This window comes from Dama dama, chromosome 4 (genome assembly GCF_033118175.1).
Source record: "Dama dama isolate Ldn47 chromosome 4, ASM3311817v1, whole genome shotgun sequence".
Taxonomy (NCBI): domain Eukaryota; kingdom Metazoa; phylum Chordata; class Mammalia; order Artiodactyla; family Cervidae; genus Dama; species Dama dama.
The window spans coordinates 16,449,583-16,474,490 of NC_083684.1; the positions used below are offsets into that span (position 1 = coordinate 16,449,583).

Genomic DNA, 24,908 nt, shown 5'->3' on the forward strand with positions numbered 1-24,908 from the left:
TCAGAATGGGGGCATCTGAGATCCTTTGCAAAATAGCTGCCCCTCAAAACCCTCATCAACTCGGCAGTTGCTCAAGGATCTGTCTAAATACTCCAGCCTCTCAAAATCCTTAACATGCCAGCACCTCAGATCCTTCCTAACATGGCAGCCTCTCAGAATTCTTCTAAACACAGCAGCCCCTCAGATCCTTCCCAATACATTGGCTTCTGAGAATCCGCCAACACAGGGCAGTCCCAGATTTCTCCCAACAAAGAGGCTCTCAGATCTCCCCAGCATAACAGCTCCTAAGATTCTTCTCAACACTGAGATACTTAAAATCCTTCTGACAGGGAAGCCCCTCAGAATCCTCCTCAGCACAGCAGCATCTCAGAATCTTTCAAACATAGGACCCCCTGAAAATCCTTCAAAGCAAGGCAGCCCATAAGATACTTCTCAACACAGAGGGCCTCTGAATATGGCAGCTCCTCAGAATTCTTCCCAACATAACAGCCCCTCAGAATCTTCCTCAAAACTACAGGCCTTCAAAATGCTTACCAACATGGCATCCACTTACAAAACCTTCCCAACACACATGCCTCAGAATCATTCTCAACACAAAAGCTCCACAGATCCTTCCCAACACAACAGACCCTCAGAATCCTTCTCAACATGGAACAGCTCAAAATCTTATTCAGCTCAACACTACCTCAGAATCCTCCTTAACCCTCAGCCCCTCAGAATCCTTCTGAACACAAAAGCCCACCAGATCTTTCTCAAAACCACAGCCTCTATAATTCTCACACGGTAGCCCTCAAGATCCATCTAAACCACAGTACCTCAAAACCTTGCCAACATGGCAGTCCCACAGAATGCTTCCAAACACTGCAAACCCTCAGTATGCTTCTCGACATGGCAGCCCCTCAAAATCATTTTTAACATGGCAGCACCTCTGAATCCTTCTGAACACAGCAGCGCTCAGATCCTTCTCAACACGGCAGCAAGTGAGAATCCTCTAAAGTACGGCAGCCCCTAAGTTTATTTTCAACACTGAGGCCTATAGAATCCATGTGAACACTGTAGGCCCTTAGAATGCTTCCCAATACAACGGCACCTCAGAATCCTTTTCAGGATGGCAGCACCACAAATCCTCTTCAACACAGGATGCTTGTGCTTAGTCGTTCAGTCATGTCTGACTCTTTGTGACCCTTCAGACGTAGCCCACCAGGCTTCTCTGTCCTTGGGATTCTTCAGACAAGAATACTGGGGTGGGATGCCAATTCCTTCTCCACACAGTAGTCTCTCAAACTCTTCTCAACACAGTAGCTCTTCAGATTCTTCTCAACACAGCACCCTCAGAATCCTTCCAAACACTGAGGCCCTCAGAATCCTTCTCAACAAGGTGGCAGCTCAGAATCCTCCTCAACATGGTAGCTGCTCAATACCATTTTCAACACGGCAGCCTCTCAAGATCTTCTGAACATAGCAGCCCTCCTATCCTTTCCAACACAGCAGCCCCTGAGAATCCTCCAAAGGATGGCAGCTTCTAAGATTCTTCTCAACATTTTGAGGCCCCCAGAATCCTTCTAAACACAGCAGCCACTGAGAATTCTTCTCAATAATGCAGCACTTCAGAATCTTCCTCAACAGGACAGGCAGGTACAATCCTTCTCAACTTGGCAGCCCCTCAGATCCTCCACAACAGAACAGCTTCTGAGAATGCTGCTCAACACACATCCCTCAGGATACCTTGCAACTTGGCAGGCCATCAGAATCCTTTTGACAACACCTCTCAGATCCTTTCCCAATACAGCTGCCCCTCAGAATCCTCATTGACATGAAAGCTCCTCAAAATCCTTCTGAACACAGCAGCCCCTAAGAATCCTTCCTAACACGGAGCAGCCCCTCAGATCATTCTCAACACGTAATCCAGTCAGATCCTCCTCAACACAGCAGCACCTCAGAATGCCTACCAACACAACATACTTCAGAATCATTGTCAACACAACAGCCACTCATATCCTTTCCAATGCAGCAGGCTCTCAGCATCCTTTACAACAGAGAGCACCTTAAAATCTTACTCAACATGACACTACCTCAGAATTCTCCTAAATACAGCAGCCTGTCAGATTCTTCACACCACAAAAGCCCTCAGAATCTTTTTGACATCGCAGCCTTTCAGAATCATTCTCGCCACCACAGCTGCTAAGATTCTTCCCAACATGGCAGCCCCTAAAATTATTCTCAATACTGAGGCCCCTCAGAATCCTTCTGACAAAGCAATCCATGAGGAAGTCCTTCAGGATCCTTCTCAATGGGACAGCCACTCAAAATCCTTCTCAACACCACATCTCCTCAGATCCTTCCCAATATGGCAGCCCACAGAATCCTTCCAAATACTACAGCCACTCAGTGTCCTTCTCAACACATCAGCCCATCAGAATCTTCTCAACACAGCAGCTTCTGAGAATCCTCTAAAGCACAGCAGCCCCTAAAAATTCTTCTCAACAGAGAGGCCCTCAGAATACTTCCCAACACCGTAACTTCTCAGAATCCTTCTCAACACAGAAGTCCTTCGAACTCTTCCCAAACAGGTAGTTCCTCAGAATCCTTCCCATCAGAGCAGCTCCTCAGAAACTACTCTATGCAGCAGTCCCTCACTTCCTTCCCTAAGAGCAGCCATTCAGAATCCTCAACACAACCACCTGTCAAAATCATTTTCAACATGGCAGCACCTCAGATCCTTCCCAATGCTATAGCCCTGCAGCAGCCTTCTGAACACAGAAATTAAAACCATCAGAACATCTCTACATGGCAGCCCCTAACATTCTTCTCAACATGGAAGCCCTCAGAATCCTTTCCAACACATAGCTCCTCACAAGCCTTTCCAACATGGCAACCCCTCAGGATGCTTCCCAACACACAGCCCCTCAAAATCATTTTCAACATGGCAGCCCCTCACAATCCTTTTGAACAAAGCAGCTCCTCCGATCCTTCTCAACATGGCAGCCTGTGAGAATCCTCCAAAGTACAGCACCCACTAAGATTCTTTTCAGCACTGCAGGCTCTCAGAATACTTAACAAGACAGCAGCTCAGAATCCCCCTTAATATGCAGCCCCTCAAAATCACTTTCAACATGGCAGAATTTCAGAATCTTCTGAATACAGCAGTCCTCATATCCTTCTGAGAATTCTCTAAAGGATGGCAGCCTCTAAGAGCCCTCTTAACACGGAGGCCCCCAGAATCCTTCTGAATATGGCAGCTCATTACAATCATTCTAAACATGGCAGAATCTCAGAGTCATCTCAATAAGACAGAACCTCAGAATCCTCCTCAACACAGCAGCCACACAGAACACTTCTCAGCCCAGCAGCCCCAAATCCTTCTCAACATGGCAGCCCTTCACATCCTTCCAACACAGCAGCCACTTAGATTTCTTCTCAATAAGGCAGCACCTCAGAATCCTCCTCAATATGGCAACTCTTCAGAATCCACCTCAACACTGCATCCCCTCAGAATCCTCTAGAACAGCCCCTCATATCCTTCCCAGTGAGGCAGCTACTCAGAATCCTTCTCAACACAGCAACTCCACAGAACATTTTCAATGCGGCAGCCCCTCAGAATTCTTATCAATATGGCAGCCCCTCAGAATCCTGTTCAACATGGCAGCACCTCACAATGCTTACCAACACAACCAGGTCTCAGATCCCTCCCAACACAGCAACCTCTAAGAATCTTCAAAACATGGAGGCTCAGAGAATCCTTCTCAACAGATTAGCCCCACCTCAACATGGCAGCACATGAGATTCTTATCAACACAAAAGCTCTCACAATCTTTTTCACACAGTAGCCACTCAGAATGCTCATCATGACAGCGGATCAGAATGCTGCTCAACATAGCAGCCCTTCAGGATTATTTTCTATATAGCAGCACCTCAGAATCCTTCACCAAACTGCAGGCCCTCAGAATCTTTCCCAACACAGCAGTCCCTCAGAATCCTTCTCAACATGGCAGCCCCTAAGAACTCATCAACACAGAAATCCTCACAATCCATTTGACACAGTGGCTCCCTTATATCCTTCCAAACACAGCAGAAACTCAGAAAAACCTTTTCAACAAGGCAGCACTTCAGATCCTTCCCAATGCTGCATTGGGAACAGAAGTCATTCTGAACAGAAGTCCCCCAGATTCTTCTCAACAGCATTCCCAAATATTCTGCTCCACATGGAGACTCTAAGAATCTTTCTTAACACAGCAGCCCCTAAGATTATTCTAAACACAGAGACCATCAGAATCCATCTCGCCAGGTAGCCCGTTTGTTACTTCTTAAGATGGTAACCCCTAAGATACTTCACAAAATAAAAGCCCTCAGAAACCTGACATGGCAGCCTATCAGAATACTTCCCAATGTGGGAGCCACTCAGAATTCTCATCAACACAGCAGTGGCTAAGATTCTTCCCAACATGGCAGCCCCTAGAATTCTCCTCAAAATGACAGCCCACAGGAATCCACCTAAATGCAGCAGCCCCTAAGAATCCTTCCCAACACACAGGCCCTCAAAATCTACTCAACATGACACTATCTCAGAAGAGCCCTTAACACCGCAGCCTCTCTAATTCTTCATAACTCAAAAGCCCTCAGAATCCTTTTGACATGGCAGCCCTTCAGAATCATTCCCACCACTGCAGCAGCTAAGATTATTCCCATCATGGCAGCGTCTAAGATTCTTCTCAACACTGAGGCCCTCAGAATCCTTCTGACACAGCAGTCCCCTCAGGGTCCTTCTCAAAGGACAGTCACTCAGATCCTTATCAACACCACGTCTACTCAGATCCTTCACAATATGGCAGCCCCACAGAATCTTTTCAAACACTACAGGTCCTCAGTGTCCTTCTCAACACAACAGCTTCTGAGAATCCTCCAAAACACAGCAACCCCTAAAATTCTTCTGTACATGGCGATAGTCAGAATCCTCCTCAACATGGCAGCCCATCAGAACTCTTCCCAAACGGGCCATGCCTCAGAAACTGTCCCAACACGGCAGCACATAATCTTTCTCAGTATGGTAGCATCTGAGATCCTTTGCATCTTTAATAATTGGGCTTCCCTCATAGCTCAGTCGGTGAAGAATCTGCCTGCAATGCAGGAGACCCAGGTTTGATTCCTGGGTCGGGAAGATCCCCTGGAGAAGGAAATGGCAACCCACTTCAGTATTCTTGCCTGGAGAATCCCATGAACAGAGGAGCCTGGCAGGCTATAGTCCATGGGGTCACAAGAGTCGGACATGACTCAGTGACTAAACCACCACCAGGCACCACTCAAAGCCCTCATCAATTCAGCAGCCTCTCAAAGATCCATCTGAACACCAGAGCCCCTCAAAATCCTTCTGAACATGGCAGCACCTAGATCCTCCTCTATACCACAGCTCCTGAGAATCCTCCAAAACACAGCACCTCCTGATTCTTCTCAACATCGAGGCCCTCAATATACTTCCAGCATGGCAGCTCCTACAATTCTTCTCATCATGGAGCCCCCTAGAATCATTCTCACATGGTAGCCCCTCAGATCCTCCTCAAAATGGCAGCCCCTCAGAATCCTTCCCAAATGGTAGTTGCTAACATTCTTCTCAATACTACATCCCTTGAGAATTGTTCCCAATGAGGTAGCCCCTCAGGTCCTTCTGAACACTGCAGGCCCTCAGAATCCTTCTCAACAAGGCAGCACCTTAGATCCTCAACATCAAGCCTTCCCAAATTCTTCTCAATGTGGTGGACCCTCAAATCTTTTTCACACAGTAGCCTCTCAGAATTCTTACTAACAACATCTGCTCACAATCCTTCCCAACACACATGCCTCAGGATCATTCTCAACACAACAACTTCACCGATTCTTCCCAACACAACAGGTCCTTGGAATCCTTTTTAACATGGAGGATCTCAAAATCTTACTCAAAATGACTTACTCCACTGCCTCAGATCCTCCTCAACACTGAAGCCCCTCAGAATCCTTTTGAACACAGAAGTCACCCACATCCTTCTCAACACAAATGCCCCTAGAATCCTTCTTACACAGTAGGCCTCAGGATACATCTAAACCACAGCATTATAAAACCTTCCCAACATGCCAGTCCCATGAAATCCTTCCCAACACTGCAGGCCCTCGGTATCCTTCTCAACAAGGCAGCACCTCAGAATCCTCCTTAACACAGCAGGTCTTCAGAATAATTTTCTTTATAGAAGCCCTCAGAATCCTTCCCAACCCAGCAGCCCCACAAAATCTTCTCAATATGGCAACCCCTCACTTCCTTCCCAAAGATCAGCCATTCAGAATCCTCAACACAGCAGCCCTTCAAAATCATTTTCAACATGGCAGCACCACAGATGCTTCCCAATGCTATCACCCTTCAGCAGCCTTCTGAACACAGAAGCTCCTCAGAACCATCACAAGGTAGACCCTAAGATTCTTCTCAACATGGAGGTACTCACAATCCTTCTGATACGGCACCCCCTCAGGATTCTACTCAACACAGCAGTCCCTCATAATCATTTTCAACATGGCAGCCCCTCTGAATCCTTCTGAACACAGCAACTCCTCAAATCCTTCTCAACATGGCAGACCCTTAGTATCCTCTAAAGCATAGCAGCTCCTAAGATTCTTTTCAACATTCAGGTCCCTCATAATCCTTGTGAACACTGCAGCCCCTTAGAATCCTTTGCAACACTCTGGTACCTCAGAACCTTCTCAATACGGCAGCAGCACAAATCATCCCAAACATAGTCCCTTAAATCCTTCTCAACATGGCAGCCCCTACGATTCTGCTCTACATGGAGGCACTAAGAATCCTTCCCGAGAAAGCAACCCCTCAGAATACATCTAAACAAAGCACCTCTCAGAATTCTTTCAACACAGCTACTCCTCAGATCCTTCTCAATACAGCAGCCCCCAACAATCTTCTAAACAAAGAGGCCATCGGGATCCATCTCAAAAGGCACTCTTTCTAATCTTCCTCAACATGGCAGCCCCTAAGATGCTTCTTAACACTCAGAATTAAGCATTCTTAAGCCCTCAGCAAAAACAAGACCGGGAGCTGACTGTGGCTCAGATCATGAACTCCTTATTGCCAAATTCAGACTTAAATTAAAGAAAGTAGGGAAAACCACTAGACCATTCAGGTATGACCTAAATCAAATCCCTTATGACTATACAGCAGAAGTGAGAAATAAATTTAAGGGACTAGATCTGCTAGACAGTGTGCCTGAAGAACTATGGATGGAGGTTTGTGACATTGTACAGGAGACAGGGATCAAGAACATCCGCATGGAAAAGAAATGCAAAAAGGCAAAATGGTCGTCTGAGGAGACCTTACAAATAGCTGTGAAAAGAAGAGAAGTAAAAAGCAAAGGAGAAAAGGAAAGATATTCCCATTTGAATGCAGAGTTCCAAAGAATAGCAAGGAGAGATAAGAAAGCCTTCCTCAGGGATCAATGCAAAGAAATAGAGGAAAACAACAGAATGGGAAAGACTAGAGATCTCTTCAAGAAAATCAGAGATACCAAGGGAACATTTCATGCAAAGATGGGTTCGATAAAGGACAGAAATGGCAGGGACCTAACAGAAGCAGAAGATATTAAGAGGTGGCAAGAATACACAGAAGAACTGTACAAAAAAGATCTTCATGACCCAGATAATCACGACAATATGATCACTCACCTACAGCCAGATATCCTTGAATGTGAAGTCAAGTGGGCCTTAGAAAGCATCACTACGAACAAAGTTAGTGGAGGTGATGGAATTTCAGTTGAGCTATTTCAAATCCTAAAAGATGATGCCGTGAAAGTGCTGCATTCAATATGCCAGCAAATTTGGAAAACTCAGCAGTGGCCACAGAACTGGAAAAGGTCAGTTTTCATTCCAGTCCCAAAAAAAGGCAATCCCAAAGAATGCTCAAACTACCGCACAATTGCACTCATCTCACACGCTAGTAAAGGAATGCTCAAAATTCTCCAAGCCAGGCTTCAGCAATACGTGAACCTTGAGCTTCCAGATGTTCAAGCTGGTTTTAGAAAAGGCAGAGGAACTAGAGATCAAATTGCCAACATCCACTGGATCACTGAAAAAGTAAGAGAGAAAAACATCTATTTCTGCTTTATTGACTATGCCAAAGCCTTTGACTGTGTGGATCACAACAAACTGTGGAAAACTCTGAAAGAGATGGGATTACCAAACCACCTGACCTGCCTCTTGAGAAACCTGTATGCAGGTCAGGAAGCAACAGTTAGAACTGGACATGGAACAACAGACTGCTTCCAAATAGGAAAAGGAGTACATCAAGGCTGTATATTGTCACCCTGCTTACTTAACTTACATGCAGAGTACATCATGAGAAACACTGGGCTCGAAGAAGCACAAGCTGGAATCAAGATTGCCGGGAGAAATATCAATAACATCAGATATGCAGATGACACCACCCTTATGGCAGAAAGTGAAGAAGACCTAAAAAGCCTCTTGATGAAAGTGAAAGAGGAGAGTGAAAAAGTTCATTTAAAGCTCAACATTCAGAAAACTAAGATCATGACATCTGGTCCCATCACTTCATGGGAAATAGAAGGGGAAACAGTGGAAACAGTGTTAGACTTTATTTTGGGGGGCTCCAAAATCACTGTAGATGGTGATTGCAGCCATGAAATTAAAAGACACTTACTCCTTGGAAAGAAAGTTATGACCAACCTAGATAGCATTTTAAAAAGCAGAGACATTACTTTGCCAACAAAAGTTCGTCTTGTCAAGGCTATGGTTTTTCCAGGAGTCATGTATGGATGTGAGAGTTGGAGTCTAAAGAAAGCTGAGCACTGAAGAATTGATGCTTTTGAACTGTGGTGTTGGAGAAGACTCTTGAGAGTCCCTTGGACTGCAAGGAGATCCAACCAGTCCATCCTAAAGAAGGTCAGTCCTGGGTGTTCACTGGAGGGACTGATGCTGAAGCTGAAACTCCAATAGGTTAGCCACCTGATGTGAAGAGTTGACTCATTGGAAAAGACCCTGATGCTGGGAGGGATTGGGAGCAGGAGGAGAAGGGGACGACAGAGGATGAGATGGTTGGATGGCATCATCAACTCAATGGACATGAGTTTGAGTAAACTCCGGGAGTTGGTGATGGACAGGGAGGCCTGGCATGCTGTGATTCATGGGGTCACAAAGAGTTGGACACAACTGAGCGACTTAACTGAACTGAACTGAAGCCCTCAGAATCCCTCCCAACATGGCAGCCACTCAAATCCTTCTCAACATGTAATTCCCTCAGAATCCTCCTCAACCCAATAGCACCTCAGAATTCCTACCAACATGGCATCCACTCACAAGCCTTACCAACATGGCATGCCTAAGAATCATTCTCAACACAACAGCCACTCAGATTCTTCCCAACACAGCAGGCCCTCAGAATCCTTCTCAATGTGAAGCACCTCAAAATCTTACTCAACATGACAGTACCTCAGCATCCTTCTCAACACCACAGCCCCTCAGATTCTTCACAACATGACAGCCCCTAAGATTCTTCTCAACACTGAGGCCCTCAAAATCCTTCCTTCCACCACAGGAAACCGTGAAAATCCAACCCATGAGGAAGGCCCACAGGATTCTTTTCATCAGGATAACCACTCAGAATCCTTCTTAATCACATCACCTTAGAATCTTCCCAATATGGCAGCCCCACAGAATCCTTCTGAAAACTACAGGTCCGCAGTGTCCTTCTCAACAAGGCAGCCCCTCAGAATCATCTCAACACAGCAGCTTCTGAGAATCCTCAGAAACACGGCAGCCCCTAAAATTATTCTCAACACAGAGGCCCTCAAAATCCTACCCAATATCACAGTCACTCAGATACCTTCTTAACACAGCAGCCCCTCAAAACTCTTCCCAAACAGGCAGTTCCACAGAATCTATCCAACATAGCAGTCACAGAACCTTCTCAACATGGCATCTTCTCAGAATCTTCCTCTACACGGAAGCACCTAGATCCTTCTCAGCATGGCAGCAGCTGAGATCCTTTGCAAAACAGCTGTCCCTTAAAACCCTCATCAACTTAGGAGCTCCTCAACGTTCCATCTAAATAATCTGGCCCCTCAAAATCCTTCTCAACATGGCAGTACCTCAGGTCCTTCCTAATATGGTAGCCCCTCAATGACACTACATCAGATCTTTCTCAACACAGCAGCTGTTCAGAACCCTTCTCAACATTGCAGCACCTCAGAATTCTTCTCAACACCACAGCATCTCAGAACTCTTCTCATACAGGCAGTTCCTCAGGATCCATCCCAACACAGCAGCCCACAGATCCTTCTCAACATGGCATCCTCTTAGAATCCTCCTCTGCACAGAGGCACCTAGATCCTTTTCAACATGGTAGCACCCCAGATCCTTCTTGATATGACAGCCCTTCAGATCCTCTGCCACATAGAAGCTTCTCAGAATGCTGCTCACCACATATCCCTCAGAATACTTTGCAACAAGCAGTCCTCAGAACCCCTCTTAATACACCTCTCAGATATTTCCTCAATAGAGCAGCCCCTCAGAATTCTTCTCAACACAGCAGGCGCACAATATCCTTGTCAACATGACAGCCCCTGAACGTGGAGGTCCTCAGAATCCACCTCACACGGTAACCCCCCAGAATCCTCCTCAAAATGTAAGCCCCTCACAATCCTTCTGGACACAGCAGCCCCTAAGAATCCTTCCTAACATGGCAGCGCCTCAGAGCCTCCTCAATACAGTAGCACCTCAGAATGCTTACCAACATGCCATGCCTCAGAATTATTCTCAACAAAACAGCCCATGAGATACTTTCCAATACAGCCCTCAGAATCCTTCTCAACATGGAGCACCTGAAAAACATACTCAACAGGACACTACCTCAGTTCTCCTTAAAGCTACCCTCAGAATTCCTTCTAAACACGGCAGCCCCTAAGATTCTCACAACCCTTGTGACACAGCAGGCGCCTCATATCCAGAAACTCAGCAGAAACTCAGAAACCTTCTCAACAAGGCAGCACTTCAGATCCCTCCCAATGCTGCAGCCCCTTAGAATCATTCTGAACACAGAAGTCCCCCAGATCCTTTACAACAAGCAACCCTGAAGGTTCTGCTCCACATGGAGGCTTTAAGAATCCTTCTCAACACAGCAGGCCCTCAGAATCCTTCTCAACAACGAGCACCTCAAAATCTTACTCATCGTGATACTATCTCAGAATCCTCCTCAACACCATAGCCCCTCAGATTCTTGACAACACAAAGGCCCTCAGAATCCTTCTGACATGGAAGTCCTTTCAGAATCGTTCCCACCACTGCAACTGCTAAGATTCCTCCCAACGTGGCAGCCCCTAAGATTCTTCTCAACACTGAGGCCCTCAGAATCCTTCTGACATGACAATCCATGAGAATCCTTCCCAATGTGGCAGCCCCCCTCAGGATCCTTCTCAACAGTACAGCCATTCAGAATCCTTGTCAACACCACATCTACTCAGATCCTTTACAATATGGACGCTCCACAGAATTCTTTCAAACACTATAGGCCCTCAGGATCCTTCTCAATAAGTAGCTTCTGAGAATCCTCCAAAACATGGCAACCCCTAAAATTCTTCTGAACACAGAGAAGTTCAGAAGAATTCCCTTGGAGTCCTTCACAACACCTCGGCACCACAGAATCCTCCTCAATGAGGCGGACCCTCAAAACTCTTCCCAAACAGGCTGTGCCTCAGAATTTGTCCTAACACAGCAGCACACAAATCTTTCTCAGTATGGTAGCATCTGAGATCCTTTGCAGAACAGCTGCTCCTCAAAACTCTCATCAATTCAGCAGCCTCTCAAGGATCCATTTAACAAACACCCCAGTCCCTGAAAATCTTCTCAACATGGCAGCACCTCAGATCCTTCTCTACACTATAACTCCTGCTGCTGCTGCTAAGTCGCTTCAGTCGTGTCCGACTCTGTGCAACCCCATAAACGGCAGCCCACCAGGCTCCCTCCCTGGGATTCTCCAGGCAAGAACACTGGAGTGGGTTGCCATTTCCTTCTCCATTGCATGAAAGTGAAAAGTGAAAGTGAAGTCGCTCAGTCGTGTCTGACTCTTAGCAACCCCACGGACTGTAGCCCACGAGGCTCCTCCGTCCATGGGATTTTCCAGGCAAGAGTACTGGAGTGGGTTGCCATTGCCTTCTCCCCTATAACTCCTGAGAATCCTCCAAAACACAGCACCTTCTAAGATTCTTATCAACACAGGGGCCCTCAGAATATTTCCTAGCATGGCAGTTCCTACAGTTCTTCTCAACATGGAGCCCTACAAATCCTCCTCAAAATGGCAGCCCCTCAGAACCTTTCCCAACCCACAGCTGCTAACATTCTTCCTCTCAATACTACACCCCCTGAGAATTTTTCCCAATGGGGCAGCCCCTCGGGTCCTTCTGAACACTTCAGGCCCTCAGAATCCTTCTCAACAAGGCAGCACCTTAGATCCTCCTCAATACCCAGCCCTCCCAACAGGGTGGACCCTCAGATGCTTTTCAACACAGCAGCCTCTCAGAATTCTTACTAACAGCATCTGCTCACAAACCTTCCCAACACACTTGCCTCAGAATCATTCTCAATAGCCCACAGATCATTCCCAACACAACAGGCCCTTGGAATCCCTCTAACATGGAGCATCTCAAAATTTTACTCAGAATGACACTGCTTCAGATCCTCCTCAACCCTGCAGCCCCTCAGAATCCTTCTCAACACAAAAGCCCCTAGAATCCTTCTCACTCAGTAGCCTTCATCTAAACCACAGCATCTTAGAACCTTCCCAACACAGCCGTCCCATGAAATCGTTCCAAACACTGCAGACCCTCAGTATCCTTCTCAACAAGGCAGCACCTTGGAATCCTCCTTAACTTCTTAACCGCAGCTCTTCAAAATAATTTTTCTCATAGAAGCCCTCAGAATTCTTCCTAACACAGCAGTCCCTCAGAATCCTTTCAGTACAGCAACCTCTCACTTCCTTCCCAAAGATCAGCCACTCAGAATTCTCAACATGGCATCCCTTCAGGATCCTTCTCAACACAGCAGTCACCCAGAATCCTTCTCAACATGGTAGCAACACAGATCTTTTCCAGTGCTATAGCCCTTCAGCAGCCTTCTGAACACAGAAGCCCCTCAGAACAACAATGTAGATCCGAAGATTCTTCTCAACATGGAGGTACTCACAATCCTTCTGATATGGCACCCCCTCAGGATTCTACTCAACACAGCAGTCCCTCATAATCATTTTCAACATGGCAGCCCCTCTGAATCCTTGTGAACACAGTAGCCTCTCAGATCCTTCTCAACATGGCAGCAGCCCCTTAGAATCCTCTAAAGTACGGCAGCCCCTAAGATTCAATACTGAGGCCCCTCAGAATTCTTGTGAACATTGCGGCACCTCAGAATCCTTCCCAACACTGCAGCACCACAGAACTTTCTCGGTATGGCAGTACCACAAATCCTCCCCAACACAGTGGTCCCCCCAAATTCTTCTCACCACAGTAGCCCTTCAGATCCTTCTTAACACTGTACCCTCAGAATCCTTCCATACACTACAGGCCCTCAGAACACTTCTCAACAAGGCAGCAGCTTGAAATCCTCCTCAACATGACAGGCTTTCAGGATCTTCTGAACACAGTAGCCTATCCTTCTCAACACAGCAGGCCCTGAGAATCCTCCAAAAGATGGCTACCTCTAAGATCCTTATCAACATTTTGAGGAGCCTAGAATCCTTCTAAACACGACAGCCCCTTACAATCTTTTGAAACATGGCAGCACCTCAGAATCCTCAACTCAGCAGTCACACAGAATATTTCTCAATCCAGTAGCTCCCCCCAAATCCTTCCCAACACACCAGCATCTCACATCCTTCCAACACAGTAGCCACTTAGAATTCTCAATAAGGCAGCACCTCAGAATCCTCCTCAACAGGACAGGCAGGCCTAATCTTTTTCAACTTGGCAGCCCCTCAGATCCTTCCCAACAGGGCAGTCCCTCAGATCCTCCACAAAAGAGCAGCGTCTCAGAATGCTGCTCAACACACATCCCTCAAAATACTTTGAAACATGGTACACTTTCAGAACCATTGTTAACACAACACTCCTCAGATCCTTTCCAATACAGCTGCCCTCAGAATCCTTCTCAACATGGAGCACCTCAAAAATTATTCAACATGACACTATCTCAGATCCTCAACCCTGCACCTTCTCAGAAGCCTTCTAAAAATAGCAGGCCCTCAAATCCTCAACATGACAGCTCACAAAATTCTTCTTAACACAGAGGTCCTTCCTCTGAATCCACCTCACAGAACAGCCCCTCAAAATTCTCAACATGGAAGCCCGTCAGAATCCTGGACAGAGCAGCACCTAAGAATTATTCCTAACACAGCAGCCCCACAGATCCTTCTCAACATGTAATCCACTCAGATCCTCAAAAAAACAGCCCTCTCAGATCCTTTCCAACTCAGCAGGTTCTGAGAATCCATCTCAATATGGAGTACCTCAAAAACTTACTCAACACGACATTGCCCAGATCCTCCTCAACCTTGCACACCCTCAAAACCCTTTTCAACATGGCAAACCCTAAGTTTCTGCTCCACAGGGAGGTATGAAGGATCTTTCTCCACACAGCAGCTCCTCAGAATACATCTAAACACAGCACCCCTCAGAATACTTCTCAACACAGCAATTCCTCATATCCTTCTCAACGCAGCAGCCCCTAAGATTCTTCTAAACACGTAAGTCATCAGAATCCATCTCACAATGCAGCCCTTCTGATCCTAAGCCCCTAAAATACTTCTCAATACAAAAGCCCTCAAAATCCTGACATGGCAGCCCCTCAGAATCCTTCCCAAATTGCAGTTTCTAATATTCTTCTCAAGTTTCTAATATTCTTCTCAACACTGCAGGCCCTGAGAATCCTTCTCAACAAGGGAGCACCTCAGATCCTCCTCAGCAAGCCAGCCCTCCCAAATTCCTCTCAACATAGCAGCCCCTCAGAATGCCTCTCACGTGGCATCCCTCAGAAGACTTCCCAATACAAAAGCCCCTCAAATCCTTGTCAACACAGCACTCCCCCAGATCCTTCCCGATAGGGCAGCTCTCGTGAACTCTCCAAAATACAGCAGCCCCTAAACTTCTTCTAAACACAAGGCCCTCAGAATCTTTCTCAACCCAGCAGTCCTTCAGATCCTTCCCAACACAGAAAGCCCCCAGAATCCTTCTGAACACAGAAGCCCTCCTCCAGATCCGTCTCAACACAACAGCCCCCTAATCCTTCTCACACGATAGCCCTCAGGATCCACCTAAATTGCAGCATATCAGAACCTTCCCAGCATGGCAGTCCCTCAGAATCCTTCCAAATACTGCAGGCCCTTTGTATTCTTCTCAACAGACAAAACCTCAGAATCCTTCTCAACATGCAGTTTTTCAAAATAATTTTCATCATAGCTGCTCTCAGAATCCTTCCCAACACAGCAGTCCCACAGAATCCTCTTAATATGTCAGCCTCTCACTTCCTTCTCCAAAAGCAACCATTCACAATCCTCAATACAGGTGCCCCTCAAAATCATTTTCAACATGGCAGTCCCTCAGTGTGTTAAATCACTCAGTCGTGTCTGGCTCTATCCGACCCATGGACTGTAGTCCACCAGGTTCCTCTGTCCATGGGATTTTCCAGGCAAGACTACTGGAGTGGGTTGCCATTTCCTTCTCCAGATCTTCCCAACCCAGGGATCAAACTTCAGAAACATCTCAATATGGCAGCACCTTAGATCCTTCCCAATGCTGTAGCCATTCAAAAAACGTTCTGAACACAGAAGTCCCTCAGAACCATCTCAGTAAGGCAGCCCCTAAGATTCTTCTCAACACAGAGGCCCTCAGAATCCCACCCAACAGGACATCCCCTAAGATTCCTTTCAACACTGCATGCCGTCTGAACACTTCTCAACAAGGTAGCAGCTAGGAATTCTCAATATCACAGTCCCTCAGAATCCTTCCCCAAACTGCAGGCATTCAAAGCATCCTCAGGAGGAGGATTTGAATCAGCATCTTTTCAATATGACAGCCCCTCAGAACCCTTCCCAATACTGTAGCACCTCAGAATCCTTCTCAACACAGCAGCCCCTAACAAAGAGGCCATCAGAACCCATCTCACAAGACATCCCTTCTGAACTGTCCTCAACATGGCAGCCCCTAAGATACTTCTCAACACAAAAGCCCTCAGAATTCTTGTGACACAACTGACCATCAGAATCCTTCCAAACATGGTAGCCACTAAGAATTCTCATCAACACAGCAGTCCCTAAGATTCTTCTCAACACAGCAACCCTTAGAATCCTTCTCAAAATGACAGCCCGTAGGAATCCATCTAAACAAAGCAGCCTCTAAGAATCCTTCCCAACATGGCAGTTCCTCAGATTGTTCTCAGAATCCTTCTCAACACAGCAGCACCTCAGAATTCTTACCAACATGGCATCCACTCACAAACCTTATCAACATGGCATGCCTCAGAATCATTCTCAACACAACAGCCACTCAGATTCTTCCCAACACAGCAGGCCCTCAGAATCCTTCTCAATGTGAAGCACCTCAAAATCTTACTCAACATGACACTATCTCAGAATCCTCCTGAACACCACAGCCCTTCAGATTCTTGACAACACAAAAGCCTTCAGAATCCTTTTGACATGGCCGCCCTTCATAATCATTTCCACCACTGCACCTACCAAGATTCTTCCCAACATGGTGGCCCCAAAGATTCTTCTTAACACCGAGGCCCTCAGCATCCTTCTGACACAGCAGGCCTTGAGAATCCTTCCCTTCTAAATACTGCATCTCCTCAGATCCTTTCCAATATGGCTGCCCCACAGAATCCTTCTGAACACTACAGGTCCTCAGTGTCCTCAAAAAGGCAGCCCCTCAGAATCATCTTAACACAGAAGCCTTTGAGAATCCTCAGAAACATGGCAGCCCCTAAAATTATTCTCAACATGGAGACCCTCAGAATCCTACCCAACACAACAGTACCTCAGATACCTTCTCAACACAGCAGTCCCTCAGAACTCTTCCCAAATAGGCAGTTCCTCAAGATCTGTCCCAACACAACAGGCCACAGATGCTCCTCAACATGGCATCCCCTCAGAATCCTCAACACAGCAGCCCCTCAAGGATCCATCTAAACACCCCAGACCCTCAAAATTCTTCTCAACATGGCAGCACCTCAGGTCCTTCCTAACATGGCAGCCTCTCAGAATCCGTCTGAACACAGCAGCCCCTCAGATCCTTCTCAACACCTCAGCTGCTGAGAATCCTCCAAAAAAAAAAAATCACCTCCTAACGTTCTTCTCAACACAGAGGTCCTCAGAATACTTCCCAGCATGCAGCTCCTACAATTCTTCTCAACATGGCAGCCCCTAGAATCATTCTCGCCTGGTAGTCCCTCAGAATCTTTCCCAAAGTGCAATTGCTACATTCTCCTCAACATGGCCGGCCCTCCAAATCCCTCTCAATACTGCAGCCCCTCGGAATCTTTCCCAACATGGCAGCCCCTGGGACCCTTCTCATCACCCAGCCTTCCCAAATTCTTCTCAACGTGGCAGACCCACAGATCCTTTGCAACACAGCAGCCCCTCAGGATCCTTGCCTATGTGACAGCCCACAGATCCTTCTCAACAATTCAGCCCTTTAGAGTCTTCCTCAATTCCACATCCCCTGAGAATCCTTCTCCACATGGCAGCACCTCAGAATTTGTCTCCTAAGAGCAGCACCACCAGCCGATCATAATTGAAACTTGACATAACCTCTACTGGCCACAACTTTGCACCCATTTACCCACTGAGAGGTTCAGATTTACCAACTTTTATTTTTTTGAGGGATGAGAGCACTTCCCACAACATGGGAGCTTTTAATTTCCAAAACCCCGCGTCGGGGGCCTTTTTTCATGGTTCAAGAGACAGAACAGACAAAACAAACAATAAAATAGACTGAGATTCATCATATCAGTAATTACATTCCAAGTAAAAGTCTAAAATATTCCAATTAAAACCCAAAACTGTCAAGATGATAAAAAAGCAAGACCTGACCATATGCTGTCTACAAGAAATGCATTTTAAAATTCCAAGCCATGGTTAGGTTCACAGTAAAAGAGTGGGAAGAGAAATTCTGTACAAACGCTAATCTTAAGGATGCTAGAGAGGCTATATTCATAGAAGAGAAGGTGGATATAATGACAAAGTAATTCAGAGACAAAAATGGAAATTTCATAATAAAAAGGCAATTCACAGTGTGTGCTTAATAACAAGAGTTTCAAAAACCATGAGCAAAAAATTCATAGGATTAAAGGGGAAAATAGACAAATCGGCAATCATAATCAGAAATTTTAACACTTTCTCTCTCAGAACCAAACAGAATAACTAGACCTCCCCACCCCGCTGCCCACTCCCCAAAAATCTGCAAAGCCATGGAAGGTCTGCCTACGCTCTGGATCATCTTGACATAATGGAGAGTTCTAAAACACTGCATTCAACAACCACAGAATACACACCCTTTGAGAGCTCAGTAAGGGACTTACTTCCCTGGTGCTCCAGTGGTTAACACTCCAAGCTCCCAATGCAGATGGCTCAGGGTTTAATCACTGTTCAGGGAACTAGATCCCACATGCCACAAATAAAGACCTTACTTGTCACAAAGAAAAGCCCACATGCCACAACAAAGACCTGACGCAGCCAAATAAACAAATATTAAAAAAAAGAGGTCAACAAGACAGACTGCACCTGAGCCACAGAGTAGGTCTCAAATGCCACAACGACGTACATGTGTTCTCTGACCATGATGCATTTGAGGGAGAAACCACAAGCGCATCAAGGAAACTCCCAAATCACTGGAAACTGAATCACACAATTCTAAACATCCCAAGGGTCAAAGAAGAAATCACAGCAAAAATTAGCAAAGGTTTGAACGACATGAAGGTGAAACCAGAACATATCAAAATCAGTAAGACGCAGCCAAAGCAGTACTTAGAGGGAAACAGTTAGTGGGGGACTAGAGGCCAAGGGTGCGTGGGCCCAGAGTCTTCAAGGTCCCAAAACTCAAGGTGCTACTGGTTCTCACAGGGATGTCTTTGCAGTTGGTGCCACCTGCCATGTGTAAAATGAGTCCCCACGGGACACCCCAGCACAGCCCCCCGCCCCGACTTCTGCTATACTGGTGATTACTTATCCTAGACCTCCCTTCCCTACAATGTTAGGAACTAGGGCTGGTCTCGGCCTCTGCTGCTCGCCGAGGGCCCAGCCCCACGTCCACGCCCTGCTCATCCACCAGGTGCCCTGAGCTCCACACCGGGGGTCACCTCGACTCCAGCGCAGGTACTCACGCTTCTCCAGCTGGTCGCCGACCACCCTGAGGAAGGCCACGGAGATCATGAGCAGGTTGACGATGAAGCAGGCCTCACACAGCTTGCCGATGGCGGGGCCACACAGCACTCCGACCACGCCTTGGTAGGTAGCCTGGCCACTGACGGAGGCAGCGTAGCCCAGGACGACCAGCCCGCTGATCAGGAAGACCAGGGAGACCTGCCGAACAGGACCATGGTGTTGGGCATGCCCACAGCTGCTCAGCCCACTCCCAGCGAGCCTCAGCTGCAGAGGCCCCGACCTGACGAGCCACCAGCCCATTCCTCAAAACCAGAGTTACAAAGCAGGTGGAATCTAGAGGCCACGCTGGTCTAAATCTGTAAATGTGGGATCCATGCCAAACCACACCAGCTGGACAAATGAGGCTTTGGAAACCCAGAGTTTAAATGACTTTCCTAAGATCACATGGGTTGTGGGTGGAGAGCCCATAAGGCACGGTGGTTAGGAAGCAGGCATACTTGGGTTCAATTCCAACCCCGCCACTCACCCGCTCTGTGGCATGAGGCCAACCATCACTCTGTTTTCCCATCCGTGACATGGGGATGATACCATCTACCTTACTGGGGGCTTGTGAAGCATTTGGACCAAACAAAGCAATAATGCACTCAGTTCAGTGCCTGGTAGGTTGTACCTGCTCAAGACATGACGGTCGGGGACTGCCCTGTGGCCCGGTGGCTAAGACTCTGCGCTCCCCATGCAGGGCCCTGGGAACTGGATCCTACATGCCACAACTGAGAGTTCATAGGCCTCAACTAAAGAGGCTATGGGCCACAACTAAGACCCAGTGGAGCCAAATAAATAAATATTTAACAACAAAAGAAATGGTCGTTGTTACTCTCCAGACTCCCTCTCCAGGGCTCTCCCTACTTCAGTTTAAATTTTTCCAACACTATGAAAACTTTTCAAACATCTAGGAAAATTGGAAGAATTTCACAATGAACACCATGTCCTCACCACCTAGATTCTACTAGGAGCAGGTCCCTGTGCTTGTTTTATCACATCTCTTACCATGTGTCCACATGTCCATCTAAGCTTGAGGATACATTTCAAGGTAAGTTGTGGATATCAGTATACTCACCCCCAAAGATTTGGGCATGGGTGTCATTAATTGGAGTTTGATGTTTGTTTTTAGTCCTCTCTTGTAAGAAAAAATTTACACACCATGAAATGCAGAGTCGTGAGTGCATCACTGGAAGGGGTACAACTAAGGCATATGTGCAACCTGAACCTCTACCAAGACACAGAACATCACATCCCTGAGTTCCCCTCCTGTTCCCATCCTAGATCCAGAAAAAAACCACTCTAACAGTACTTTGCTTTTATATATTTTCCTATCTGGCTTCTTCCACTGAGCAGTAACACTTGGGAGGGCCAGCCCTGTCGGATGCAGCAGTAGTTTATTCCTATTTTTCTTCAGTGCTATTTCACTGGGTGGATAGAATCACTTGGCTGGTCCAGTCCCTTTTGCCAGACATCTGGGCTGTCCTTCATTTTGGCTGCTATGAACGAAGAGCTGAGCATTCTGGAACAAGTCATGCTGAGGACCCACGTTTCCTTCTCCTGGACACACACCTAGGAGTCGAATACGTGGGTGTCAGGGTAGACATGTGTTCAACTCTGGTAATTTCTTATAAACTGTTTCCAAATCATCATCTGTGCCACTCGACACCCACCCCCAGCGATGCACTTGAGCCCCGCTTGTCCACAGAGTTAAATGTTTTTGAGTCTCTCCAGGCTGGACCATTACCTGTGCCTAAGCTGGACCTGGTCTCCACACTCAGACCCCCTCCCACAGTTCTATGGAGGAGAAGGACGCAGCAGCGGCAAGGTGCTCAACCTAGAAGCCTGGGGAGAGCTAGGCTGGCCCCTCAGACATAGTTCGTGCCCTGGACTGCAGGCTTGTTCCTACTCCAGCAGCCTGAGGGCAACATCTAACTGGACCAAGTCAGAGAAACTTGGAAGTTCAGAGCCAGAAAGCACACACATGCTCCCTGCAGCCCCTGGACCTCTGTCCAAGATGGCTCCTCTGCCTGGAACTCCCTCCTGCCTCCAACCACTGCCCCTCACCTGGGAACTCCCTACCTCCTACCACCCCCACCCCCTGCCCCCAGGTCACCTCCTCCAGGAAGCTTCCCCACACTTCATCCCTGAGGTGGGCTCAACCCTCTGTTTCAGGCTCTGGCTGAGCGATGCCTTTTATGAGCACAATTTTTCTTATGGTGGGTTGAATCCCCTCAACAGTCTCCGGAACCTGTGAAAGGGACTTAGTGGCACCTGTCTTTGCAGGCACAGATAATGAAGATGAAAAGGGGTCTTTGCAGGTAAAATTAAGGACCTTGAGATGAGGTCGTTCTGGATGATCCAGTTCAGTTCAGTTCAGTCGCTCAGTCGTGTCCAACTCCTTTGCAACCCCATGAATGGCAGCAAGCCAGGCCTCCCTGTCCATCACCAATTCCCGGAGTTTACTCAAACTCATGTCCATCTAGTCGGTGATACCATCCAGCCATCTCATCCTCTGTTGTCCCCTTCTCCTCCTGCTCCCAATCCCTCCCAGCATCAGGGTCTTTTCCAATGAGTCAACTCTTCGCATGAGGTGGCCAAAGTATTGGAGTTTCAGTTTCAGCATCAGTCCTTCCAACACCCAGGACTGATTGTGCCTCAAATCCAATGGCAAGTGTCCTTAGACAGAAAAGGAGGAGACACAGAGGAGCAGGCCAAGTGACGACGTGGCCACCAGCGAAGGAACAGCTGGAGCCCGAGGAGCTGGAGAGGGAGGAAGGACCTTCCGCTAGAGCCTTTGAGGGGACATGACTCTCCAGGACTGGGAGAGAATACACTTTGGTCAGTTTGTGGTCCTTTGATCCAGGGGGCTGGTGCATACAGTGTGGGGATCCTTGGAGATCACCACCAGACTCTAAGCTCCATGGAGACTGGGATCGTGTCTTTTAGCTTATATTCAGCCCCCAGGAGAAAACCCAGTACATAGCAGGCACTAGTAAATATTGTGGACCAAAGGAAGTGAAGGCGGCCAGACTGAGCCTCGGCCAGTGGAGGTGCGTCTCTCCTAACACAGTGAGCTGACCACACAGGACTGGGTGACCCTCAAGAGGGTCCCTAAGCCTCTGAGCAGCCAGTTGGCAAAAGCCCCTGGCCAGGCTGCCTGTCTCTTTGGAGCCCAGGAAGACCCAGGCTCATTAATTTCATTAATCCTCCAATGCTAATGGAGCCATTAGAGACCTAAAATCTCACACCACTAGCCTCCCAGTGGCAGGGATGTTTAAACATTCTGCCAACCCAAGATGGGGCAGAACTGTCTGGTGAAGAGGGAGAGATAGGAAATGGGGTGGGGGAAGGGTGAGCTGCTCACCAGCCTGACCTTTTCCCTTGTGGGGAGTTTCCATTTATTCCTATTTGGGGTCCCCTTTCCTCAAGTCTGCCTGCTCGGGGCAGGAGCTTTAGACCATCCTGGGCCAACGGCAAGCCACCCCAGCAGCATCCGTGTCACCAGGGAGGCCCACCCAGAGTCAGCATCTGCAGCCCTGGAGGCGCTGGGAGACCCCACCCGGAGCCTGGGGAGCAAGCGGGGCGCCTGTCTGCCTCAGCCCAGCCCGTCTGTGCCTGACATGGATCCCCACGCCAGCCCCACCCGCTCCATCACCGACCCTCTGTGGCTGGAGGTCGGGCTCCCTGTTGGGGACAGCAAACAGCCTTGTTGCCCATCACGTGCACCCACACAAGCTGGGGCTCAGTGCCGCCTTGGAGGGGGCTTCTTAGCTTCCACCATTCCCAAAGAGGTCACCCCACCCCCTCCCCATCACACTGCCCACCATTTCATTCGACCTCCTGAATCTTATCCAAGCTCCCCCTTACAGCAAGCTTCAGGAGGACAGAGCCTGCATGGTCCAGACGGGTGCTGGGCCAGCGCGGGGGCGGCACAAGCTACTGGACACCACGCAGGGTGGTGTTTGGCAGCTTCCAGAAGGATCAGAAAGGCCCAACGGAGCCCTTATCAGCGGCTGCCAGGAAAAAGCCTTTGACATGATGTCCGTCAAAGAGCTCACCAGGAAACGCCTGATTCCTATCAGCTAATAAAATGAAGCTGTGCTAACCAGCAGCTCTTCTCTGCTGAGGACGGTCAGTCCCTGGAACTTTCTGGAAAGGGAGGGAGTTCGGGCTCCACACGCAGCAGTGGCCAAACACCCCTAACACTGCGCAGGCTGGGGGCTCACGGCAAGTCAGTCCTGCTCTGCCCACGGGATTTGGGCTTTAGCTGTGGAGCTAAAGACAGGCAGTGGCTCAGCTCACAGGCCGGGTTCGTTGGCTGCAGGTGCTGCCCTCCCCAATGTGTCCCCCCAAGCCCCACCTGGCCGCGTGGCCCTCAGCTCCAAGGATGCTCATGGCCCGGGTCTACAGGTTTACACTGGGATTTTCCGTTCTCCCCCATGAGCCGAGGGACAAAAAACCAAAACACAGGAGTGTTTGCTCTACAGAAGCAATGCCTAGGGCTCCGCCTGGAAAAATAAAATTCAGCTCCCACCTGCTCCCAAAGACCACCCTCCCCCGCCCCGCCCTGCCCCGCCCCACCCCGTGAAACAGCCCCCGACGACTTACCAGCTCCACGAGGAAAGCGGGGGCCACTCCCCCTGCCTTGTGGAAGGCCCACGGAAAGTTGAGCAGGCCAGCGCCCAGCGCAGACTTAAGGAGGATGAAGACGGCGCCCAGCGAGGACAGGCCAGGGCCTGTGGCCGTGGGGACCGGCTTTTCTGAAAGGCCTCCGCCTCCTGGGGTCTGCCCCTCCATGGCTGGAAGCAGAGTGGGGAGGGGGGTCGTCTCGGTACCTCCTCCCTGGTTCTCGGCACCCTTCTCCAGCTGGGAGGGGTCTTTCCTCCACTGAGCTAGGGCATCCGTCGCAACCACCCCGGCCTCTATCGCTTTCCGAGCCTCTGATCCCCTTTCAAGAGCCTTACGCACCCACCTGCCCTGTAACTCCTGGTCCTCATGCCTTCCCCTCAACAAATGTTTCCCCCCAACTTTTACCCCTGTTCATGGACACTCCTGCCACCGGGGCCGCCCCCTCCCCTTTCTCTTCCAACCCCCAAACTCCTCCCTCTATCATTCTTTTCACCCATCCCCCTGCCTCCAGCATCTGGTCCTTACCACCAAGTCCAGTCTTCACGGAGACCAGCAGTCCTGGGCCATCGGGTATGGGATTCAGGCTCACTCCAGAGGACCCGGAGGGGTGGGCAAATGAGTCAGGAATCGGGGGGGCCCTAGACAGCACGGCTGAGCGTCACAACCTCAAACCTAGGAGGATGTGACCAAGAGGTCAGACCATCTATCCCAAGAACTTGCAGCTTCTGAGGCTGCCGGTCTGAGCTGGGGAGGAGAGGAGGCTTAAGAAGCACTGGGGCGGGGCTTTCCCTGAGCCCCGGGTCAGGGGAGCTGGCTGATCTCACCCAGCGACCTA

At 48.5% G+C, this 24,908-nt stretch overlaps 1 protein-coding gene across 1 annotated transcript in view; it reads right to left on the minus strand.

Annotated features, from left to right (window-relative positions):
- Nucleotides 1–24,631, minus strand: part of SLC38A8 (solute carrier family 38 member 8) — a 41,116-nt gene extending 16,485 nt beyond the window's left edge. Inside the window, exons 1-3 of the mRNA XM_061138287.1 lie at nt 24,599–24,631; nt 24,053–24,243; nt 19,402–19,600 (exon numbers count right to left, since the gene is read on the minus strand). Coding sequence (XP_060994270.1) covers nt 19,402–19,600; nt 24,053–24,241 — 388 coding nt within the window. The 5' untranslated portion in view covers nt 24,242–24,243; nt 24,599–24,631. The remainder of the gene's footprint in view (nt 1–19,401; nt 19,601–24,052; nt 24,244–24,598) is intronic.
- Between the last annotated feature and the right edge of the window lie 277 nt (nt 24,632–24,908).